Below are 22,065 nucleotides of genomic sequence, written 5' to 3'. Positions count from 1 at the left end.
GTAGATAAGACTTCTTGGAAGTCAGCTGACTGCCAGCCTCCGCTCACTCTGGCATCCAGATAGCAAGGGCCCTGTGCCATTTGGGGCAATTTATCTGCGTATGGGCACAACTCCAAACCCAGCTTGCATACAGTTATGGAGAGAAGGATTCAGAGATCACATCAACTCGTCTTCCCAGTCTTGGGTCTCCATTGGAAAGGCAGCAGGCAGCCCTTTTATCCAGCAGCCCACATCACAGGGAGCCTGAACATGTGAGCCCTGGGCACACGGCTCACTGGTTCAGAAGGCTCACAAAACCACACCCTTCACAAAAGCTGTGGAGCCCAGAAGACAGTGCAGACAAGTGCAGGTGTGAGGAGGAGTTTTCATATCAGGAGCTATAGGATGAGATCAAGCATGACGGCTCTGGTGTCAAACAAAACCAATCCAATCCAAGCTAATGCCAGGTGTGGGACATTTGGGCTAGCCCCTTTGTCTCTCTGTGCCTCAGCTTCCCTGTTATAGCATGGACAATACCACCTATTCCACTAGAAGCTCTGAAGATAAAATTAGGGGATTCACGCAAAGTACTTAGAACAAACGGTATGCGCAAGTGAGCTGGTAACATATAACCAGTCCTTCAAGCCTCGGTTACATCCTCTGCAAAAGGGGAAACCCCACAGGATTAAAAGTGATATTCAAGAAGCACGGGCGCACAGTGCTGAGCGTGTAAAACAGTCGGTAAGAATAGCTATGCTACAGCCCAGAACAGCGTCAACAAAACGTGTGGGTGGGATGAATAATGAAGGGAAAAGTAACCGAAGTGCCTACGCTGGAGCCACCTGGAAGAGCAGCTAGCTAGGCAAGGCAAAACTCTCAGAGAGGAGCGGCTAAATGGGTCATGTATTTACAATACAGGGAATCATTCCCAAGGTTACGTGTGTTCTGTGTTGAGAGTGTGTTGCTATTGTTGCTGTGTGCTTTCGGGCATCAAAGGACATCCATTTAGAAAAGGTCTCAGGCCTAAAGAAGATACTCAAGATGGAGAAGAAAGGTACCTGCCTGTAAAAAAAAAAAAAGGAAAGAAAATACAGAGCAGTGTCGAGTGAAGGGGGGGAGGGGTTGGAGCCAGTGCTGTGGCTAGAATACAGTTGCCAGCACAGAAACAAACAAACTACCTCAATTTTATGCCAGTTTGCTGCAAGGCTCCACCGAAGTTCACACTCTACACCAGCAAGAGACACGAGAAAAGGCCACAAGGTGCCAGGTCTCAAAACACATGGGGCATTAGACTGGAGGAGGATGCGATGCCAGTATCAGACACTATGGACATAAAGTAGCAATGAAATGCCAAACAAAGGGGCTGAGGGGAGAGAAAAGAGCCTGGTAGTGTTATTGCCACCTACACAGTTGAAACTCTGAGAGGAAAGAGAGAATGGACCAAGGACAGAGCAGGAGGGAAGCTCCTGAGAAAAGGGGAGTGGTCAGTAGGTGGGCAGTCAGAGGGACTGGATAACTGTGAGAGCTGAGGAGGAGCTGAGCGGAAGTGCTGGGAAAGAAGAGCCCAGGGCACCAGATGCAAGGAAGGGAGGGAGAGACAGAACGGCAGCAAGATTTCCGCGTGTGTGCCTCCAGCAAAGACTTCTGAACCGTTTGCTTTCATACTGTAAAATTCTGACCTTCCGGGAACATTAAAAAAAAAAACCCTGAGCCTTCCCACACTCCCGCTAAAGAGGACAAATGCAGGAGATGACTTGGCTGCTGGTACCAGGTGCCAAACAGCAAGGCTAAGAACCTGGCTACCCCCAGCCTAGACACAGCATCGCTGATGGTCCCCACTCCGCGTTCAGTTACCTGGAAAGAAGGGATGAAGGATTTGGGGCGGCCCAGCATCTGACAGTACTCGAAGATTTCCGTCCGCTGGATAGCCTCAATTGTTGCAAATTTCCAAAACTCTTGACTAAATGCAGGGAATAACAAGAACAGAGGTGAGGCAGGGGTGCCGCCCTCAGGCATCTCTACAAGAGGAAAAAGACTGTGGGCTCAAGATGGACGCACTTCCTCTTTGCCCTTCATCTTCTTGGGTTTGGGCAATAAATCAAAGTGCCAGCGGTTCTAGAAGAGCCTGCTTGTAAGAAGGTTCTACACCTTCCGTAACGTAATAGGGGACACTGCAATTCTCCCACTTCAGCATCCTGAGCCCTCCTGCCTGGCATGCCCCAGGAAAGGCAGAGCAGCCTGAGCTTGCCAAGCACAAAAGAGGAAGCTGTGGAGTCCAGGAGCACCGCAGATGGGCTGGCAGAGGATGGGGAGGACAACTGAACCAGAAAGAAACGACAGAGCTTGCACAGGAAGTTCATTCGGCCAACGAGGAATGAAAACTAGGTGTATGTGAGCTTTACACATGCGTGCGCGCGCACACACACACCCTCTCAGTCGCCCCTCCACAGCTTGCCAGGTGCCCTATATCCCAGTCGCCAGCATATTTCCAGAAGCTGTCTGGACATGTCTCCAGAAACTTCCCCAGGATTCATAAACATGTGAAAGGAGGCATATTAACCTAATATTTAAGGTCATATTTGGTCCAGACAGGCTTCCTTAGGAAGATGACTGTGCTGTCTGAGCCAGGCTCTCAAGAGAAGAGTCCATGAGGTACACATATTGCTACAGTGCCAGAGGGCTGGAGATATCAGCTACAACTTTGACCCCTGCAACCTTACTGCCTAGACTCCAAGTCCATCCTGATGGCACACCTGAGATGCTACTTTAGACAAGGTTTTCAATCCCTCTACACCTTGCTTCCCCTGCATTTACCTTTTCATAAGGTAAATCTGTACAAAGCAAACAATGCAAAGGCACGGATGGCTCTGCATCTCAGAAATGTCTTCTTTCTCTCTGTTGGGACAGGTCAGTAGCCCTTGGCTGGTTAGCCTAGGACTCATTGTGCCTCAGAGCCCTGAGGCAGGGCTGGCATTGACCTTGCTACAATCCTCCAGTCTATGCCTCTTGACTGCTGGAATTCTAGGAGCAGAATGTCATGACTGCTCAGAAATCATAACTATTAAGGAGAAAAGAATAGAAAGATCCAGAACAGTGAGGACCACCCAGGGCAAGCTTAAGTGCTTCAGATCACTCCTTCTCCAGGGCTCTGATGTTCTTCAGGAAAAAAACAAAAAACAAAACAAGTAATAAATGGGGAAGGTTCCAAGGAGCCTGTGCCCCAAATTAATGTATTGAAGGAGTATGGAGGCCCCAAAAAGTAGGCTCCTAGAATAGGCCCAGGACTGCCCAAAATATACTACTTGTAAACTTCCTCTTTTCATTTTTCTATGTTATCTCTGGTTGTGGAGCTAGGCTGCCACCCAGTGGCCAGAAGAGTTCAATACACATCAAAGGCACCAACAGCACCAACGCCCTCTGGTGATGTGATGTGGCACCCTCTGGTCATTTTGCCTAGACCAATGCAGAAGATAGAGAGAAGGAGCCAGCAGTAGCTGGAATTTACCCACGAAAAATGAATTGTGAAGCCATGAAACCCAGCAAGGGCTAAAACAACCCACAAAAATAATCTTTGCAAAAGTCACATACCTGTGGCTACTGCCCACCAAGGCCAGATGGTCTGTCTTCACCGTATAGTGGCCAAAGGGCACATGAGCCATGAGATAGCAGAAGTGAGATGCCTCCACAAACCCTTTTCCAGCTGCAGGAGGAGAACAAGAGCCCAGTCATGAGACACACCCCATGGGACCCACCGTCTGATTAGAATAGAGAGGTAAATAGTGGACCCCAGTGTCAGACAGCAGAAACATCATGAGAATAAACCAGGGGAGTTGTCTCCTTCCCTCCTGCATCAGCTTTTCTGACCTCAGATCCTGCATTTCAATTCTGCCACAACCAGGGTGCTGTGTGCTGTTTCACATTCCCCTGATGGGTTTTTCATTGGTAATTTTCTAAAAGTCATGGTCCTTCCTGAGGTTGAGAAGCCAGACACGTTGCCTATACTTAAGTGAGACGTCAGAAACAGATTTTAAACTTCCTCATGAGGTGTGGCTGCTTCCTCTGCTGAAGTCAGATAATTGAAGGCTTTTCCTGTGCTCATAAAAATCACATCAATTACAAATTGTTCCTGATTTTTAAATGTTCTCTGGACATTTTCCACTACCTTAAACTTAAATTAAGCGGGTGTGACAGTTAATCTTCACTGTCAACTTGAATAAACTAACTTAGGAAATACCTCTGGATGCAGCCTTCAGGGTGCTTCTAGAAAGGTTTAACTGAACAGGGAAGACTCATTTGGAGTGTGGAAGGCACTATCCTCTGGGCTAGGATCTAGGAGTGAATAGAAAGAGAGGGAAGAAGGAAGCAAGCTGAGCCTCATCATGAATCTCTGCTTCCTGACAGTGAATACCAGGCTTCTAGTCACATCTCACCCTCCTGCCATGATAGACTGTGTTTCCTATAACTGTGAACCAAAGAAACCCTCCTTGCTTAAGTTGGTTTTGTCCACCATTTTGTCACAGCAGTGAGAAAGTAGCTAATACAGAAGGTGAAGTACCAAGCAGAGTCTGATACCCAGTAAACATGGGTTCCCTTTCAAGCAGACAGCTGGATGCTGCCATCCCTTGTCACAACCTTACATATGGCTGCTTCAAATTCAGAAGAGCAGGTGTTCACAGCGTTCCACAAAGAACGCCATGATTTCTAAAGGTTATGCCCAGACAAAGCTTGTAAAGTAGAGATCTGGATATCCTACAGACATTGCGTTCTTGTGAGGCCCTATTCACAGACAGATAATAGAAATAAAGACAGAGAGCCACCGAGGTGGTTTAGGCAAAAATAGCATTTCCCATCTGATGGTATACAGCCACTAAAAGCCCCAAGGCAACAGGAAGTGGCATGCCCCTGTGTTAGCTCTAGGTAAAGGAGCCTCTCCTGTACGTAGACATTGAAGAGGAAGCTACATAGCAGTGGAAACACAAAGCTCCCAGTGGGAATTCTGGGAAATAGATATGGAAAAACAAACAAACAAAGATAGCAAAGGGAACTCTGGGAAACAAAGTTGCAAGATCAAGATGACTTTCCCTGGAGTTTGTTAACCAGGAGGCTAACAGTGTCAAAATTACAGTTATGAAGTAACAACTAAATAATTTTATGGTTGGGGTAGGAGGGTTACCACAGCATGAGGAACTGTAGCAAAGGGTCCCAGCATTAAGAAGGTTGAGAAACACTAGGAAACACTAATGTCAGGCATGGAAAGTTGCCCTAGGGAAGATGTAAGCCAATTTCTGCTTACCCAGGGTATCCCCCATGCTGACAATCGCTCGCTGATACAACTCTGTGTCTCCAGCCTGATTTGACAGGATCACAGCCAAGTGGGGCCGCCAGTCTCCCCACTGTTTGTCTCCACAACACTGAAAAATAATAACAAATTACAGAATCATTTAGCACAGCCCCAGGTGTAGTTAAGAAGGCTGCTGTTTATATGTTGGTACGGAGTTCAGGGAAGTCTGTTACTCTATTGATCCTCTTATTTACTGTGTGTGATGCTGCTACTCATGAGTCAGAGTTCACTCTTCCTGAAGCAGCAGGTGTGTGGTACAGAACAAGCTGGCGGCCTACACCTGTAAACCCAGCATCAGGAGGCTAAGAGAATATCATGAGTTTGAGATCTGCCTGGAAAAGTGTGAGACCCTATCTCAAAATAAAAAAGAGGGAAAATCACACACACACACACACACACACACACACATTCACATACAGATACACACAGAATCACCCACACATACAAAGACACACAAAAAATACATACACATACACACTCACACCCAGAGACACACTAGTTATAAAGGTGATAAATAAGATGGCATTATTAACTTACTAATTTCCCAGTTTCTTCCCTGTGCCTTCACTTCAAATACCTAGAGACAACCTCCTCCCCACACCCTGCCCTCCCCACACCCCCCCCCAAAACAACTCAGGTTTTATTGAAAAAAGGAAAATGAAAGATTGATCACCCTTGCCCATGATAACCCAGCACAAAGGTCAGGGACTTGGGTTGCTCAGTATCTTACAAGTGGCTAGTGTGTCCTGGTCTTACAAGGCCCTTCCACACATGGCAACCTTCATGTTGCTGCTGTGAAATGACTTCCTATTACCACTTAAAGAATGAGAAAATTAAGCCAGCATTCAATTTCCCTCTCAACCCATTCCCTGGTGACAAAACAGTGGCCGTGGACACCACCATGCAGAAGGAGACAGTCATCAGACATGTAGAACTCCAAGGTGACCCACACACATGGCGCTTTCCTCATGTTCAGATTTCACAAGTCTTTGACCAGTTTGGAGTTAGTTTTTGTGTAAGGAGATAGACACTGGTCCAATTTCATTCTTCTATGTGCAGACATTCAGTTTTCCTGGCACCATTTGTTGACGACGCTTCCTTTGCTCCAGCTTATGTTTTTGGCATTTGTGTCAAGCATTAATGACTGCAGTTACCTGTGCTCAAGTTTGGGTCTTTGATCTTGGTCCATTGTCCTACATATCTGTTTTTGTGCCAGTACCGTATTCTTTGTACTACTGTGGCTCTGTAACATATCTTATTATCTGGAAAGGTAAACCCTTCAGCATTGTACTTTTTGCTCAGATTGTTGTGGCTATCTGGAGTATCTTTTGTTCCCGTATCAATTTTAAGATAATGCTTTCTATTTTTGAGAAGAATGAGGTGGGGATTTTGATGTAGATTGAATTAAAATGTGAACACCTTTTGGTAAATTGGTCATTTTGTGACAGTAATTCTATTAATCCATGAACATGGAGTGTATTTCCATTTTTAATGTCTTTCTCTTTCTTTGGATGTTCTAAGTTATTTCACCCAAGTCCTGCCTCATACTAGCAGTGTGAACTTGAGCAAGTCTTTAATTTCCCTGAACCTTTGTTTGCTCATCTCTAGACCAGAGATCGTCATTTCTCCCTGTGAGGATTCCCCGTGACAATAAAATGAGACTGTTATATGAAGCACATAGCACAGTTCTTCACACTTGGTTTGCACTTTATAAATTTCACAATAGGCATGAACACACATTTGTTGTGTATACACTTACAGATACACACACAACCTCAGTAGAGGAAAGTTAATTTGCAAACAGTCTACATCAATCCTGTTACACAGAGAGAGAATGAAATTGACAGTACTTGCTAACACTTAGAGTTCTCAACTATTTGTAAGTATTTAGTGTTTATAATCATCACAAGGAATAAAGGATGTTTTATCCAACTCCATGTGATACTTGCTCCCTATCTATCTCAACAGCACATATATATCATAAGGTGGTCATAAGAAGCCATCAGAGTAATAGCAGTTTTACTTTATGACACTGGCTTAGTCCATGATCCACACCCTTGGCTAAACATTTCTCCTGCCAACAATCGCATACCACAAGGATACTGCTACTCTCACTTAAACATATAAGCCAGGCCTCTTCTTGCTGGATCATCAAGAATCTAACAGAAGGAGAAGTTTTTCTACAAAAAGAAAATTATCGTGGAAGTCATCCTCTGTTTCCTCCCCGGTTTGGAGAAAGACAAGTGTGGTGTAAAGCCAATTGAGAAAGGGAGAGGGAAGAGAGGGAAAAGGAGAGGGAGGGAAGGAGGGAGAGAGAAGAGGGGCAGACAGAAATGACAGAAAGGGACAGCAGAGAGACAGAGAAAGAGAGAATTCATTAACTAATTTTCTTAATGGGATAGGAATGCAAGCATGGCAGCTTGTGGGTTTGGATATTCTCACCCATAATTCTACTGACCGGCCATCAAAATCTCTACAAAGGGAAAAAAAAAAAAACTGTTATTAAGAAGCAGCCAAGTCTGCCTAGCAGTAATGAGCAAAGTCAAACTTAGACATGGAATGAACCCACATCTGTGCGTCCAGTGGCCGTGCTTCTTCCATGACACTACACATGTAGAAGGGTGGCCTTGTATTCAATGTGAGGGGATAGAAAGTTCTCATACTCTAGGATCAAATACTGAACTGGCACATTGCCTGCGGAGCCTTAGCTCTCCCATCTAAGAGCAGGAGAAATTAGCTAACACTACCTCATCACTGAGGCCCAATGGACCACAGGCTGATTATATCACTTCCTCCGTTAGGTGCTTCGTGACATGGTGCAGTTTTATTGCAGCACTGAAGCTTCCGTTCAGCTGAATTGTGAAGCTTACCCTGTATTACAAAATAGCCCATTGGTTTAATGATGGGGGACAGAAGGCATCATTTCTCTTTGCTTTGCTTTTCTTAGAATTATCTACAGTAAGAGGAGGGTCAAATGAGAAATTCATTTTAATTCCTTTAAAACCAGTTTCTAGCAAAAACTCAAGCTTCAAATATAAGATACAGCTGCCAAAAGTGACAGAGATTGAACAGAGACGCACTGAGCAGGAACTGGGGTAACAAAGCAATGATTCTATGAAGCAAGAACAGAAACTGAGCACAAAGGAGCCCAGGAAAGAGATGGCACCAACCAGGAAGAGACAAATGTGACCTGCAGAGCTCAGGAAAGGAAATGGGGGAAACATTAAAGAAACAAAGACAAAAATGTTAGGACACAAGAGCAAGGGGCCTTGGGGAAAACACCATGAAGGACAGAGATGGAGGCAAGCAAAGGAAAGACAGGAGTGGGCAAAGAAAAAAAATGAGATGGGAAAGAATAAGAATATTTTTAATTTAATTAAAAAGTAAAAGCTGGGTGTGGTGGCACATGCTTGGAATCCTAACACCTGTTGGGAGATGCCAACAGGAAGACAGGAGCTCAAGGTTATCCTAAGCTACATACTGAGTTTGATGCCAGCATGGATCTCAAAAAGGAAATAAATATCTATTATATAGAGGGATATTTCTATGATTCACATGTTTACATATAGTTTATACATATGAGATACATATACATGGAACTCCTGGAAATTAAACCAAAAGAAATACTAGGAAATATATTCCAAGAAAATGTTCCTGAATTCTAAGATATGAATGTGTACATTCAAAAGGCAGGCTATGCTGTACTCCCAGAAAAACAAGCAAAAGAACAAAAAACAAACAAACAAAAACAGACCCTGACAGTCAATGCTAAGATATGTGCTAGGAAAGCTATTGGATAAAATAAAAGAATACATTTGGGCAAAAAGATAAGGTCTGTTCTAGTAGGTCTGTTCTCTTGAGCAGGCTTTCACCTTCTTGTCAGCCATATTCAACTCCAAAAGCAAAACGCCTAACATGTCCAGCTCTGGAGGATTGATGTACAAGGGGAACACTTCCCTCCAGGGAACAAAAGGGCAGCCCAGCTGTGGGAAGTCTAAGGAACAACAGCTCTTGTACAATCAGGCACTGTGGGAGAGACCAGGTCTTTGGAGACAGACAGACATGAGCCAGTCAATGACCCTACTCCACACTACCCCTCCGTGACTGAGCCATTTTGCATCTTGGCACCTCTGTTTCTGTGTCTGCAAAGCAGGGATAATAATTTCTATCTCCATTCATGAAGTCAAATACTACGTATCAAATCACATATGGGCCAAGCACATTGTAGATAATTAATAAACTATTATTCATGCTTCCTCTTGAAAGGTATCGATACAATCCCTAGCAGTCCCCAACACCCCATTCCCAACCCTTGGGAGTCTGGGGTATAGAAGGAAGCCTGTGACAAAGAGTACCGTGGCTGCTTGTGGAATTCTTCCCGACATGAGCTGGAAGAGGGTCTGCAGAGGATCATTGAGCGCCAGCGTACTGGTGAAGCTGTAAGAAGAAAGGAGAGTCAGTGGGGATCGAGCCCAGAGGGAACCTGTCACCAGCACAGGGGCCTGAATATTCCACATGACAGAGCTTCTGTTTTGAAACAAGGCTTCTCTCTGCTCTGCTGTGGCCCTTAAGGGAAGATGAGCTGCATCTTGACTGAATCACACACCCTGAGTAAACCTCATTGTTCAAGGCTATTTTCTGTATTTTTGCCCTAATGCCTTAATTTTTGAGTAGTCATTTCTAAATGCCTTCTGTCGGTGAACTGTCTACCCACATCTCCAGGCTGTCTGGGTAGCCCAGCAGTAAGCCTAGAAGCTCTGCTCCATGGGCTCCTCCCACCCAGCTACCCTCAGTTTCTCCTCACCAAACCTATCCTACTAAGCATCATTTTTCTGGCTTATCTCAAGCTGGGTCTGTAGAGCTTTGACTCATAAGCACTAAATAGCCATTTTCAATAACCAAGGAGGCGTAGAAGAGGGACCAGAAATGATCCTGCTGATGACAAACTGTGGGATATGCTTAACAAGGCTATAATAAGCTCTACAGCTGGCTTGAGGTTTAAGCATACTCAGTAAGAGATATTTTTCACAATTCACTGAGCCCCATCAAAAATCAATGGCCCAAGGCAAAAATCTGTAGCAGAGATGTATGCTACAATGTGGGCATGTGGGAAGTTCATTTCCAAAACCCAAAGGGAAAATCGCCCCTCAGATCACCATCTTCTGCTTAACAGCACCCTTGCCACAGGAATTCAGCACAGTCAGTATCCCAGACAGCAGCATGCCCACTGTTCCAGCCTAGGGCCACGATGGTTAGAAGACGGCATTGCTTGTCCCTGGGAAAACGGAGCTGAAGTAATGTAGAGTCTCACTGAGACCATCATGAAGAACACACCACCAGACAGTGTGGCAGCCAATAGGAACACAGACTTAACTTAAAGTGGAGGGTACGGCTCCTCATCCAACTCCGCTCAACAGGACTTATGGCCAATTCAACCTAAGTTAAGCTGAGAGAGTTGTCGCCAGAACATCAGCAAGCCCTAGGAGTAAAAACTGCACACACAGCGTCTTTCTCACACTCTGATCCAAACCTGCTCCTACAGGAGGCCTCCACCTCCCGCCTGTCAGCTGTGAGGTGCATAAGAGTGTAGAAGACTCATACAGAGCCTCTTCTACAGTGTCCATCTCGACCCAGTGCCTCCTCCTCACACTGGTTCCCCACTGCTGTCTCTCACCCCACTTTCTCTAGGCTGCTGGTTATATATGTTGCTTCTCTCCCTATTTCCTTCTGGCTTGGTCATCCTCCTGGTCTACCATGGCTCTTGGTTCACTGTCCGGGTGATTTCTTACTAAGTATACATCTTCTATCCGCATTCCCAGTCAATACTTCTTCTACTGTGGTTCACGGTTCTACCAGATCAAATTCCTACCAGCCTCTCACTCGCCCCAGCCTTGGGATAGAACCAAGCCCTGAACAATTTCCTAAATCAAAATCCCTTACTTAGCCTTCAGGCTTCCTGGGCTACACTTAAGTGACCACCCATTCATCCTTCACTAAGGGAACTGTCCCACAGAGGACAACTACAGTGTAGAATAGTCTCAATTCTTGGAAACTCTGGTCCTGGGAAATGTTGCCCAACTGTTTCATTCCGTGTAGATGGGTTGAAAGAATGCTTCTTTGCCTAAGTTATAATAATTTAGGGACAATAAGATTGCTTAGCAGGTAAAGCCGTTCACTACCAAGCTGCCCTGGATCTACATGATGGAAGAAAAAAACTGACTCTCATAAATTGTCCTCTGGCCTTCACATACCACTCTATGACACATGCACGTGCACACACGCACACACACACACACACACACACACACACATACACACACACACACACACAGAGACATGCACAATAAATAAATAAATAAATAAATAAGTGTTTTAAAATGAAGAACCTCGAGAACTGAACATGAAGATAGTTATAACATGTTTATAATTACATGTTATATAATACATGTAATTATACTATAATTACATGTGTTACTATAATTACATTATAATAACATGTAATTATAACATGTTTATAATTACAGTATTCAGCATGCTGAGGACAAGGAGAATAAAAAAGAAGAAGAGATGAGAGAAGAAGGGAAGGAAGGGGAGGGGAGAGGAGGAGAGAAGGGGGAAGAAAGGAGAATCAAGAAATTAGAAATGTTACATCTATCTCAATGAAGAGAACTTGGGCAACTGTGTGTGGAACTTCTCAATGCATTTTTCACTTCTCCCCTACACACACACACACACACACACACACACTCACACATACACACACATATCCAATCACACATAACACACACATAAACAATCACACACACATCACCTTTAGAAGGGAAGTTTATCCGCTCTTCTGGTCTTTGTAAGCTAGACTCACCCACTCATGACCCAGCTGTAGGTCCTTGGGTCCATCTTACTGGCTAGGAACAAGGCATGACCCCACAAGTGGTTCTTCATAGCCCATTCCAAGGCCTCCTGAGAAGCAAAGCATGACATTCAATAATAGTACCTTGCCCATTTTACCCAATTAAAACAACCAGTTTCCATACATAGGCATTTCTGTATCCCAAGTCGTAGAAACTTTCAGAGAAACATAGAAAATGAAGAAGGTCAAGCGGGAGCCTGGGCTCCACTCAGCGTGCTGCTGTTCTCTGTGCTGCCCACTCCTCCAGCTCATCCATTAGGACATTGCATTAGCTTCTCCTCAAACACGGCCACCAAGCAGTTGCATCCCTTCGGTCTAAGGTACAGAATAATTGTAAGAACCTACACCAAAAGTAAGGAAATGGGTTCACCCCAGATGAAGTCTCAAGATACAAATAAAATAAATTTTAATGTATTTCTGTAGCCCCGCTAAGGACGAGTGCCCTTCTTAACAGCTGTGGCAGAGGCGATGTTTTCCTTCCTAGTCACAAAGCTGGACATTTCCCACCACACTGCCTGTGAGCTTGGTTGAGTCCCGTGCCATGGCATGGGAATGGCTCTGCCACCTATAGGTTTGGCTCATAACATCCATCACACTCATTCCTAATGTGTCTCACTCCATCGGGTGGGTTTCTGGAATGGGAAGGACTCCTGGGGAATCTTGGAAATCCTAAGCTGGAGATGGTGAAGGTCACGCATCCTCAGTCTGGTGATATGGAGGAGGGATAACCTACGACTCATTGTGTACTCTGACCAAAAGCAGTTAACTAGTGTGCTTCAGTCGGAGCACTCCGGAGCTAGCCTGAGAGCCTAAGGAGGAGACTGGTTATTAACAATCAGGTGCTCTCACAGGAAAAATTGATAGCACCAGTGAGTAAAGTAGGCTAAAGTTGCAAACTTCAAAACACACATATATATTTACCTGTTTAATTCAACTTATAGTTGAGGTTTAGAACTGATATTAGCTTCTTTGGTAGAAAATAAACACACCGTATCTGGCGGAAAGTCACTAATGGGTTAATTCTACCTCCACGTGACAAGTATCTTTATTACCCCAGCTTCTCTGTGTAAGCTGATTGAACAGAGGAGGCAAATTTAATACTCGCAATTTGGGAATTCAGCCTCGGATTCAAAGCAAGTAAAAAGATGGCATTAGAATAATTCTTTAGCTTGCTTTAACTATTTCATAATTTCTTTTAATTTGTTCTTAAAAGAAGTGACCAATAGATTGGTCTGGAATGGTCTGTTGACTCAGAACTCTGCCCATCCCAAAAATATAATTTATGAATAAGAACTTGAGACCTTATATCAAAGTTGGCAGGATTATTAAACCCAAGAACCAATACCTGAGTCAAATATGACTAAAGGTATCTTGATACCCAGCCCCTCATTCATCACCTGCAATCACCCCCGCTGCTCCATCACTCACTCACTGACTCTCATCTATCTCTCAGTGTGGTGAGGTTCCCAGAAGCCTGTTCAGGCTCACGCTACCCAGATTCAAGCCCCACACCTAAATCTAACCACTCAACCTGTAAATCTGTAAAACAAAAATAGAAGCTAACGCACATGTTTCCATGGAGATAAGTCAGATAATGCATAGAAGATATTGAGTTAGTGCCTGACAGGTAGAAAATAATTTTTTAATCTCTGCTTTTGTTATTGTTGTTATTATAGACACTGTTCATCTTTCTTGAAGGAAAAGTTCAAGAATTATTTATCCTCTGTATGCTCCACTGGGTGAGAAGTAGTACTGTGGCTAGTTTATTTTATTTTATTTTATTATTTGTTTTTATTTTTTTATGTGCACTCTTTCTGAGGGTGTTGAATTACCTAGAAATAGAGTTACAGACAATTGTAAGCTGCCATCAGGATACTGGAAATCAAACCTGGTTCTTTTGGAAGAACAGCTAGTGCTCTTAACCATTGAGCCATCTCTCCAGCCCTCTATAAATATTGTTTTAACAGAATAAATGAATCACTGGCAAAAATCACAATTCTCTGCTATATAATCACTATATAGAAAATGACTGTAATTTGATACCACTGTTTTTATGTCGTCGTGTTAAATGCAAAAAAAAGAAAACATCATGTACAAAAATTCAGATAAAATATTAAAATATCAAAGTAGTAGCTGAAGAGATGGCTCAGCAGTTAAGAGAACTTGCTGCTTTTGCAGAAGATCCAAGTTCAATTCTCAGCACTCGGATGGTATAACACAACTACCTGTAACTCCAGTGTCAGTAAGTTGACACCCTCTTCTGGCCTTCCTAGGCACCCTGGTGCGTGTGTGTGTGTGTGTGTGTGTGTGTGTGTGTGTGTGTGTGTGTGTGTACATAACACACACACACATATGGCACTCACACAGGCATATACAATAAAAATAAATCTTTTTAAATGTCAAAGTAAAGTCTCAAAAGTAATTCAACCTCATTATTATAAATTAATTTAAAAATGGGGAAAAGTTAATTATGGCACACTCTAAAAAAGAAGAAACAGCAGTCTAGAATATTAAGGTTATAAAGGGTACAAGCAATTCAGCATGCTCTGATAAAAAGCTCTGCAGGAAAAGGTGGGAAAGCCCATGACAAGAATCATCACAGGTAAAAAGATAACTTCATTCATAGTAACAGAAGTGCAAATGTATACACTGAATTGTACTTTTTCACCTCTCAGATCGGCACAGGCCACAAGTGTACAGGCATGTTGGTGAGGACATGAAGTAAAGATTTCACCCTTTGTTCACGAAGCTCATTGATGCATCTAAAGAGGCAACTTTTCAATCTCTATCAAAATTATAAACCACATACCCTTTGATCCAACACTTCTGCCTCTAGAAGTTTATCTTACATATGTCCTTTCATAGTGGACAAAATGACAGGTGATGCTCTGGCTCGGGTATAAAAAACAGTGTTCTCACCGGGCAGTGGTGGCGCACGCCTTTAATCCCAGCACTTGGGAAGCAGAGGCAGGCGGATTTCTGAGTTCGAGGCCAGCCTGGTCTACAGAGTGAGTTCCAGGACAGCCAGGGCTACACAGAGAAACCCTGTCTCGAAAACAAAAACAAAAAAAACAAAAAAAAAACAGTCTTCTCCACAAAGCTCCATATGTGAAGAAACAGAAATGCAGTGTCTAATCTATTAATTCCTGGCAAAACGTGCAACCGCACAGTTTGTAAGGAGTAACAAAGTTATAGATTGTCTTAGTGTCCAGCAATAGTGATGTTTTTCATTATTTTTTTATAATTTTTTTAGAATTATTTATTTATTTTTTACATATATGAGTATACTGTAGCTTTCTTCAGACATACCAGAAAGAGAACTCAGGACCACTGAGACATCTCTCCAGCCCCATTTTTTCTTTATTTTTAAATTGTGTGCATGGGAGGGGTACGTTCACGTGAGCCCAGTTGACCATTTAGGATAGAGGTTGGGTCCTCATGGAATTGGAGTCACAGGTGATTTGTCAGTTGCCCAACATGGGCGCTGGGCACTGAACTCAGATCCACTAGAAGGAGAGTAGAGGATTAACTACTGAACCACCTCTCCAGCCCTAGACCACTTGTCTGTCTGCTTGACGGTAGAGCACTTTGTCTGGCATGTGCAAGGCACTGTGTTAAATTCTTGGTGCTATAAAAATATAATAAAATTGACTAGTTGGACGTATTTAATGGTATTAGGGTATTTCCCGTGTGGTATGAAATGTAAAAAGAAATCAACAATTATATATGTATTCTTTAGAGTTATCTGTTTTGGTGCAGGGCATCCTTTTATGGCGTAGGCTGACCTCCTACTAAGTCTTACTTCAGACAAGTGAGTGTACCACCACACCTGGCACGTTTATGACATTTAAACTGATTTTTAATGGGGAAATGCTGGGAGTGAATATATAAAATGGAAACAGATGTTGGTCTTCTAACAGTGGGACAGCATGGACACTGCGGGTGTGGATGGCATACACCTATGTATTTTTATTTTCCTTGCTTTAACTTTCTGATCTTTCAAAATGATCTAAAAGATGTGTATTCTGGCCATATCATTGGAGGAGCAGGAGATGGCGTGAGGGATGGTGGTCGCTCATCTGAAGCCTGAGGGAAAAGCTTTCTCACCTTCTTCCTTCCATAGTAGAGCAGCTTGGTGAATTTCTCCACGATCTGCGCTGGCGTATCCATGTTGGGAGGAATCTCCCCAGTGAGCAGGTTGCGAGTCCCAGAGCTCTGCACCGGCCAGTCCTCGTCAGTCAGGTTGATGAGGTTGGCTACAGGGGGCTGCCTCTTGTACTTCTCCAGCTTCTTGCAGTCCTGCATCAGCAGCTCAGCAATGTCAGACCCCGCCATGGACTGCAAGATAAAAGAGTAATCCTGGGGGATGCTCCAACTGGTTCCCAGGCTGGGCTCAGGCTGAAGAAGGAAGACAGCAGGGTCTCTGCCTTTCTCCTGAGGCAGTCGTGCAAATACACGGGAGATCTCTTATGAATGACTGACTTTCAAACATCAGCTTCACTATCATGGGTAATCTGCCTGTCGGGAGCCACAAAGCTCATTGAAACCACTCAGAACTCCACTGGCTGGTGCAATAATCCAGGGACTGTAACAACAAACCCCAGCCAGCAGGGGGCACTCTCCAGAAAAGGTTAGCATTGACAGACGGGTGTTGGCACCGGAGCTGCACTTTCCCCTGGGGCAACAGTGCTACATAGAGACTGCTTTTTGTAATGCTATGTGCCAACTCCCACGAAGACTAAAACTTCAGCACAGCCTCCGTCTTCCCCCTATATCAAAGTAGTGACTTACCCCATTCTGTCGACAAAGGAGAACCAGCAGTTGCCAAAGTAAGGCTGAGTCCCTGCTCCCTGGTGTCTCAGATTTGAGGCACTGAGCTGCTTTCCGCTGACAAAACGTCATGATGTCCACCTTGTGTATGTCCTCCCTGTAGGAAGCAAGGCCTGAGCAGACTGATTCTCCCTGTACAGGCGCCCAGGCTTCCCGTACAATCAACTAGCTAACATGGCAGAGTGTGACGATCCAGGACTGGAAGTCTGGAATCACAAGATCATTTCATTTCCCTGCAGAACAGGAAGGAGTTTAAGAGATTCTCTTGTGCATCCTTCTATCTTTTAAATGAGGAGATTAAACCCAGAGGCCTTAAGTGACTTCTCAGAATGGCACGTAAGGGCTCTGTTTAAAGTCAGACAAGCCTGGGTCCGTGTCTGGATTACACAAACATCTCGCTTGCTCTGTGCCTTAGTGTCATCCCTACCTTAAGACGGGACTTTAAGAAAAGCTGCCCGCATACAAAAAGGGATAAGCAAACTGTACTGCATCCATCAAGTAAGTGCTTGTTAAATGGACACTCTTTTGCTCAAGAACATTCAACAAATCAATGCCAAGTGGGGCCAGCATCATACTGTTTGATATACAACTTAGTTCTTTGCAAATCTGTAAGACATAGAAGGAGAAAGTGTTTGGTGCCTAAGGAATGATCCTTCAGCTTGTCCTCTGGTCTCTACATTTGTACACACATACATGTGTGAGCACGTATGTGGGGACAAGCTTCAGACTAAGATTATGTGTACAAAGTAGTAGTGACATGTAATGACCTTCCTATGAATAGAGTCTCACAGCCTTTAGAGTAGGCAATGTGAGTGCTGTATCATTTCTCAAGGGAAAACCTTAAAGATGGATGATAAGCCACTATTTAGTAGGATAGCTGACACGCTGGTCCTCTGACACCCACCACAACTAAAGCCCACTGAAATGTGGCTGAAAATGCTAACGCAGTTCCAGTTCATTCCTGCAGAGGGCAGCCATTCACAATGTCAGGGAACTAGAAAACTCAGCTCAAGAAAAGCCAGTTTAAGAACTTTTTTTCCAAAAAAAAGAACGTTTTCCCAGACTGTGCTTCATTTCCCCACTAATCTCTACCAAGTACTTGGCACACTAAAGCTTCCTACCAACTAACCTCTATGAAATGGAACTGTTTTTAGATGTTTAACTCGTTAAACTTGCTTCTCTTTCTGCCCTTCAAATACAAAGCAGCTGCCAAAATTACTCAAGTCACCTCTTTTTCTACCAACTGGCATAGAGAAATCTGTTTCAAATAAAATAGACATTTTCTTCCTTGGAAACCAAGACCTGGGCAGGAAGGTTCCTCAGCTTTTGAAAGCCTTTATTTAGGAGTTGGTGACATAACTTAGTGGGTCAGAGTAGTTGCTCTGGAAGAGAACATGAGATCAAATTCCAAACACCCATATAAAAGCCAGGCATGGGTATGTCTGTCTGTAATGCCGGGGTTCTGGGGACAGATACAAGCATATCCTGGAAGCTCCGTGGCCAGACAGCCTACCCAAAATAGCAACCTTCAGGTTCAGTAAGAGAACCTGTCTCAAAAACTAAGAGAACAAAAGAAGAAGGTGAGGGAGAGAAAGAAGAAAACAACAGACGTCTTCCTCTGGGTTCCACATGTGTCTGCATCTGTGCACCTTCACACATGTGTGCATATGACACACACACATACACACACTCCCTTAACAACACCTGCAGTACTTTACCTGATGAGGGGCCCTGGGAAACATCTCATCTCCTCTTGATCCTCAAAATCATTAAGTATAACCTGGAGTAGAAAATAAAATTAGGTCCCCAAGATTCTTCCAACCAGTCCCCACCAATCCAATCCAGTCTCATATCCAGGGATATCATCTTATGATGTGGCTCAGTGCCTTGTGGAGACAGTTATCCTGTTGAAAGACGAGTCACTAGCATCTCAGGGAAAATGTGAATCTAGCATTGCTTCCTTCAGAGAAAAGCCCACCCACTCTTGCCCACAATCTAGGGCACATGTGACTCAATTCCCCCTCCTGGAGATGCTCAGCCTACCGCAAAGGAAGTGAAAGCCTGAACGAGCAGTTGAGTCGAGCAGAGTACTTGCATTACCCAAGGCCCAAGATAATGATTACCTCCATGCTGTGCACTTCAACAAGGGCTGTTTGTCCATCAGCAGGGGAGTTGGGGGACACACATACTAGCTGGCCTCCTGGCCCAAAGCTCACAGACACGTGGGGAACGTAGAACCTCATGGGCGCCTTGGGAGCAGCCGCTAAGGTGTCATCTGGCCAACAGACACATGTGCACACCGTTAGGTTTATTTTTGGTGCTTTTTAGTTGATACATTAACTAACTAAATGATAGCTGTTCCCGTTTCACCTGAGCCAAGATGAGGCGCTGGGTGGGATACTTGGCTAGAAAAAGTCATGTGCTAGTCTGATTTAACCCTCAAAAAATAAGCCAGATTATAATGCAAATGGTCCAAATGATAATGCACTCGTCTCAGATTCTCAGCGATGGCCAGAGGACAAGCAGCCTCTGCAGCCAGTACCTCCATTCATGTGGCAAGCCTCCGACTGGCATTTACACTGCATCCTCACCCCCACTTCACCCAGTCCTCCCTGGTCCTCATTTTCTCACTTGTTGCCTGAAAGCACTCCCGAGTGCCTCCTGGCCCAACCTAACAATGGCTAGGAGCAGTGTTCCTTTCCAATAGCCACCTATTGGAATAATGCACCTATGATGCATGCTCCATTACTAAAGACAAGGTGGGAAAGTGATCCAAAGTTAGTCTCTGCCTGGGAGACCTGCATAAGCCTATAAGGCAAATGTAGCTCCGTTCCTGGTAACACAGAAGGATGAGTTCCCACAGGACCCAACTTTTCCTTATCAGAATTAACCAGCTCCCATGGCCGCTTGGTACCCACCAGCCTGAATAGGCCTCCAAGCTGCTGACAGTTCATACTGCTCGGGGGCAGCTGCCATGTACTGACTGAGTTCATAGCTGCTAGAGCTGAGCCCAGACTCATGCTGCTGGAGAAGGTTGGATTTGCTGGTCAGCGACGGCTGGAGCGGGAGAAAAAGATGAAATTATGTAGGAAGGAGTTTCCAGAGAGCTTGTTTGTCCTTCCGCTTCCTTCAAAGAAACAAAGCTCGAAGTTTCCAGAAAGCACATGACTGTGGAGTTGCGGGAAGAAGGAAGTGTCCCGTTGAGCATGGCCCAGTGGCCTCAAAGGGACCTAGAATTCAAATTTCAACTTCTACTTCCACCACCCTCTGCTATGACCTCCATCAGGTGACTTGGGCTTTCCTGATCCAATGCTTTCATCTGCTATATAAATTTAAGGTATCTTTCCTATATGCATTACTTATTAACGTACTAGCTATTTTGTAAACACACGTACACTCTGGATAATATTAATTCCCCACAGACATGTAATGCAAAAATTTTTCATTGCAGGAAAGATGAATAACACAGGACATTCAAGGGCTTTTGTATACTGTAAAGTGCTGTGCACACACTGGGGTTTTAGTATCAGTCATCATAACCTATGCCCTATGTTATTAAGTAATAGATACAGAAGAACTGACTACAAAAAAAAAAAAAATCACACAAATCTAATCGGAGAAAAGAACTATCTCAAACCTGCCAAAAACTAAGAGCATATCTCTAAAATGTTTTTTGCAACTTTTCTATAAATCTAAAATTATCTCATAATAAAACATTTATATCAATGCTATTAAGAGCTCTATTTTGTGACCTAGATGGTGCATGCATAAGTATTTTAGAGAAAAGAGATTAAAGAGTCAGGAAAGATTTCAAGGCTGCTTTTCAAACCTAAATTAAAAGATTCTAACAATTTTTTTATTTCCTAAACCTCTAGTCCCCTGGGGCACCCTAACACCTAAAAAAAACCGAGGTGGCAGCCTGTTCACTTTCCAAGCACCTCACAGTAAATTAAGTCCTACCCACTTGACAAAACAGGATCAGGGCCTCAGACTGGTAAGACAGAAGTGGGAAGCAGGGGAAGGTGGTGTGGGTGGGAGCTCTGTGTGCAGCTGCAGACCCCCATCCCCACTGTCCACTGCTGACAAGGTGGCTTAGCGCATGGCCACAGGTCTCCAGTATTCTGCCACTTTAGCTTACCTTTTGTTTCTGGGCTTCACTCTCTGGAAAGAACTCCCCAGGCTGCTCCTGTCCAGACATAGAAGCAGGGCTGTCTCTGTATGGATTCTTACTGGTAAATCTGCAGCAAAATGACAGCACTGTTGAGACAGGTCCTGGGCAAGACAGCAAGGCTGAAATACTCTCTGCTGGAGGCAGGCCTGATGCTGGGTGTGGGCAAGTGTCAGTCCATTTTGAGAGCTTCGGCAAAAAGCATTCTCTCTCTCTCTCTCTCCCACCTCAATGTATTAGAAAGATGGAACCTTTGGGTTCCACACACATTTACTAGAAGAGATGCAGACCTTACAGAGAGTGACTAGTCGCTACAGCCTGCCCTCCTGGAAGAGCCTAAGTCAGAGCCCTTGCATTGGTGAATTCCAAGGTTAAGGGCACCAGGACAATTGCTTCAGTAATATCCAGTCCTGCTGTGTCTTATGTTAAAAGATTGTTCCATACTTATTACCAGGGAGAGGGGACAGAGAAACACTCCAGCCCCAGGAAGGCCCCAGCCATAACAATCACTGGGAGACCACATTGCTTCTGAGGCCAATATAGAACTTGACCTTTAGATGAGCCTCAAGTAATTTTTTTCCTTAATTTGTTTATTTATTCACTTTATAACCCAGTCATATTCCCCCCTCCCTCCTCTCCTCCTAGTCCCACCCTCCCAAATTCTTCCCTCCAATTATTCCCCTCACCTTCTCCTCAGAAAAGGGGAGTCCCCCTGGACAGCAGGACTATGCATCCTTTCCCACTGAGGGCCTAATCTTACAGGACGTAGACTATACCTGAATGGGAACAGTTCAGTTCTCAAAGAGAAAAAGGCCTGGACCTCCTAAGACTTATTCC

At 44.3% G+C, this 22,065-nt stretch overlaps 1 protein-coding gene across 12 annotated transcripts in view; it reads right to left on the bottom strand.

Annotated features, from left to right (window-relative positions):
• Positions 1–22,065, bottom strand: part of Sec16b (SEC16 homolog B, endoplasmic reticulum export factor) — a 59,910-nt gene that overhangs the window by 10,895 nt on the left and 26,950 nt on the right. For all 12 annotated transcript variants that reach the window (XM_076941428.1, XM_076941427.1, XM_076941429.1 and 9 more), the window contains 11 exons: positions 21,199–21,298; positions 19,979–20,117; positions 19,184–19,335; positions 18,779–18,840; positions 17,022–17,157; positions 16,338–16,568; positions 12,183–12,280; positions 9,676–9,757; positions 5,273–5,390; positions 3,568–3,679; positions 1,834–1,939 (listed from right to left, as the gene is read on the bottom strand). In XM_076941428.1, the coding sequence (XP_076797543.1) occupies positions 1,834–1,939; positions 3,568–3,679; positions 5,273–5,390; positions 9,676–9,757; positions 12,183–12,280; positions 16,338–16,568; positions 17,022–17,157; positions 18,779–18,840; positions 19,184–19,335; positions 19,979–20,117; positions 21,199–21,298 (1,336 nt within the window). The remainder of the gene's footprint in view (positions 1–1,833; positions 1,940–3,567; positions 3,680–5,272; positions 5,391–9,675; positions 9,758–12,182; positions 12,281–16,337; positions 16,569–17,021; positions 17,158–18,778; positions 18,841–19,183; positions 19,336–19,978; positions 20,118–21,198; positions 21,299–22,065) is intronic.

Source organism: Arvicanthis niloticus, chromosome 10 (assembly GCF_011762505.2).
Source record: "Arvicanthis niloticus isolate mArvNil1 chromosome 10, mArvNil1.pat.X, whole genome shotgun sequence".
Lineage (NCBI taxonomy): Eukaryota > Metazoa > Chordata > Mammalia > Rodentia > Muridae > Arvicanthis > Arvicanthis niloticus.
The sequence above is the reverse complement of the archived record's forward strand: the minus strand, read 5'-3'. Positions and strand labels throughout refer to the sequence as shown.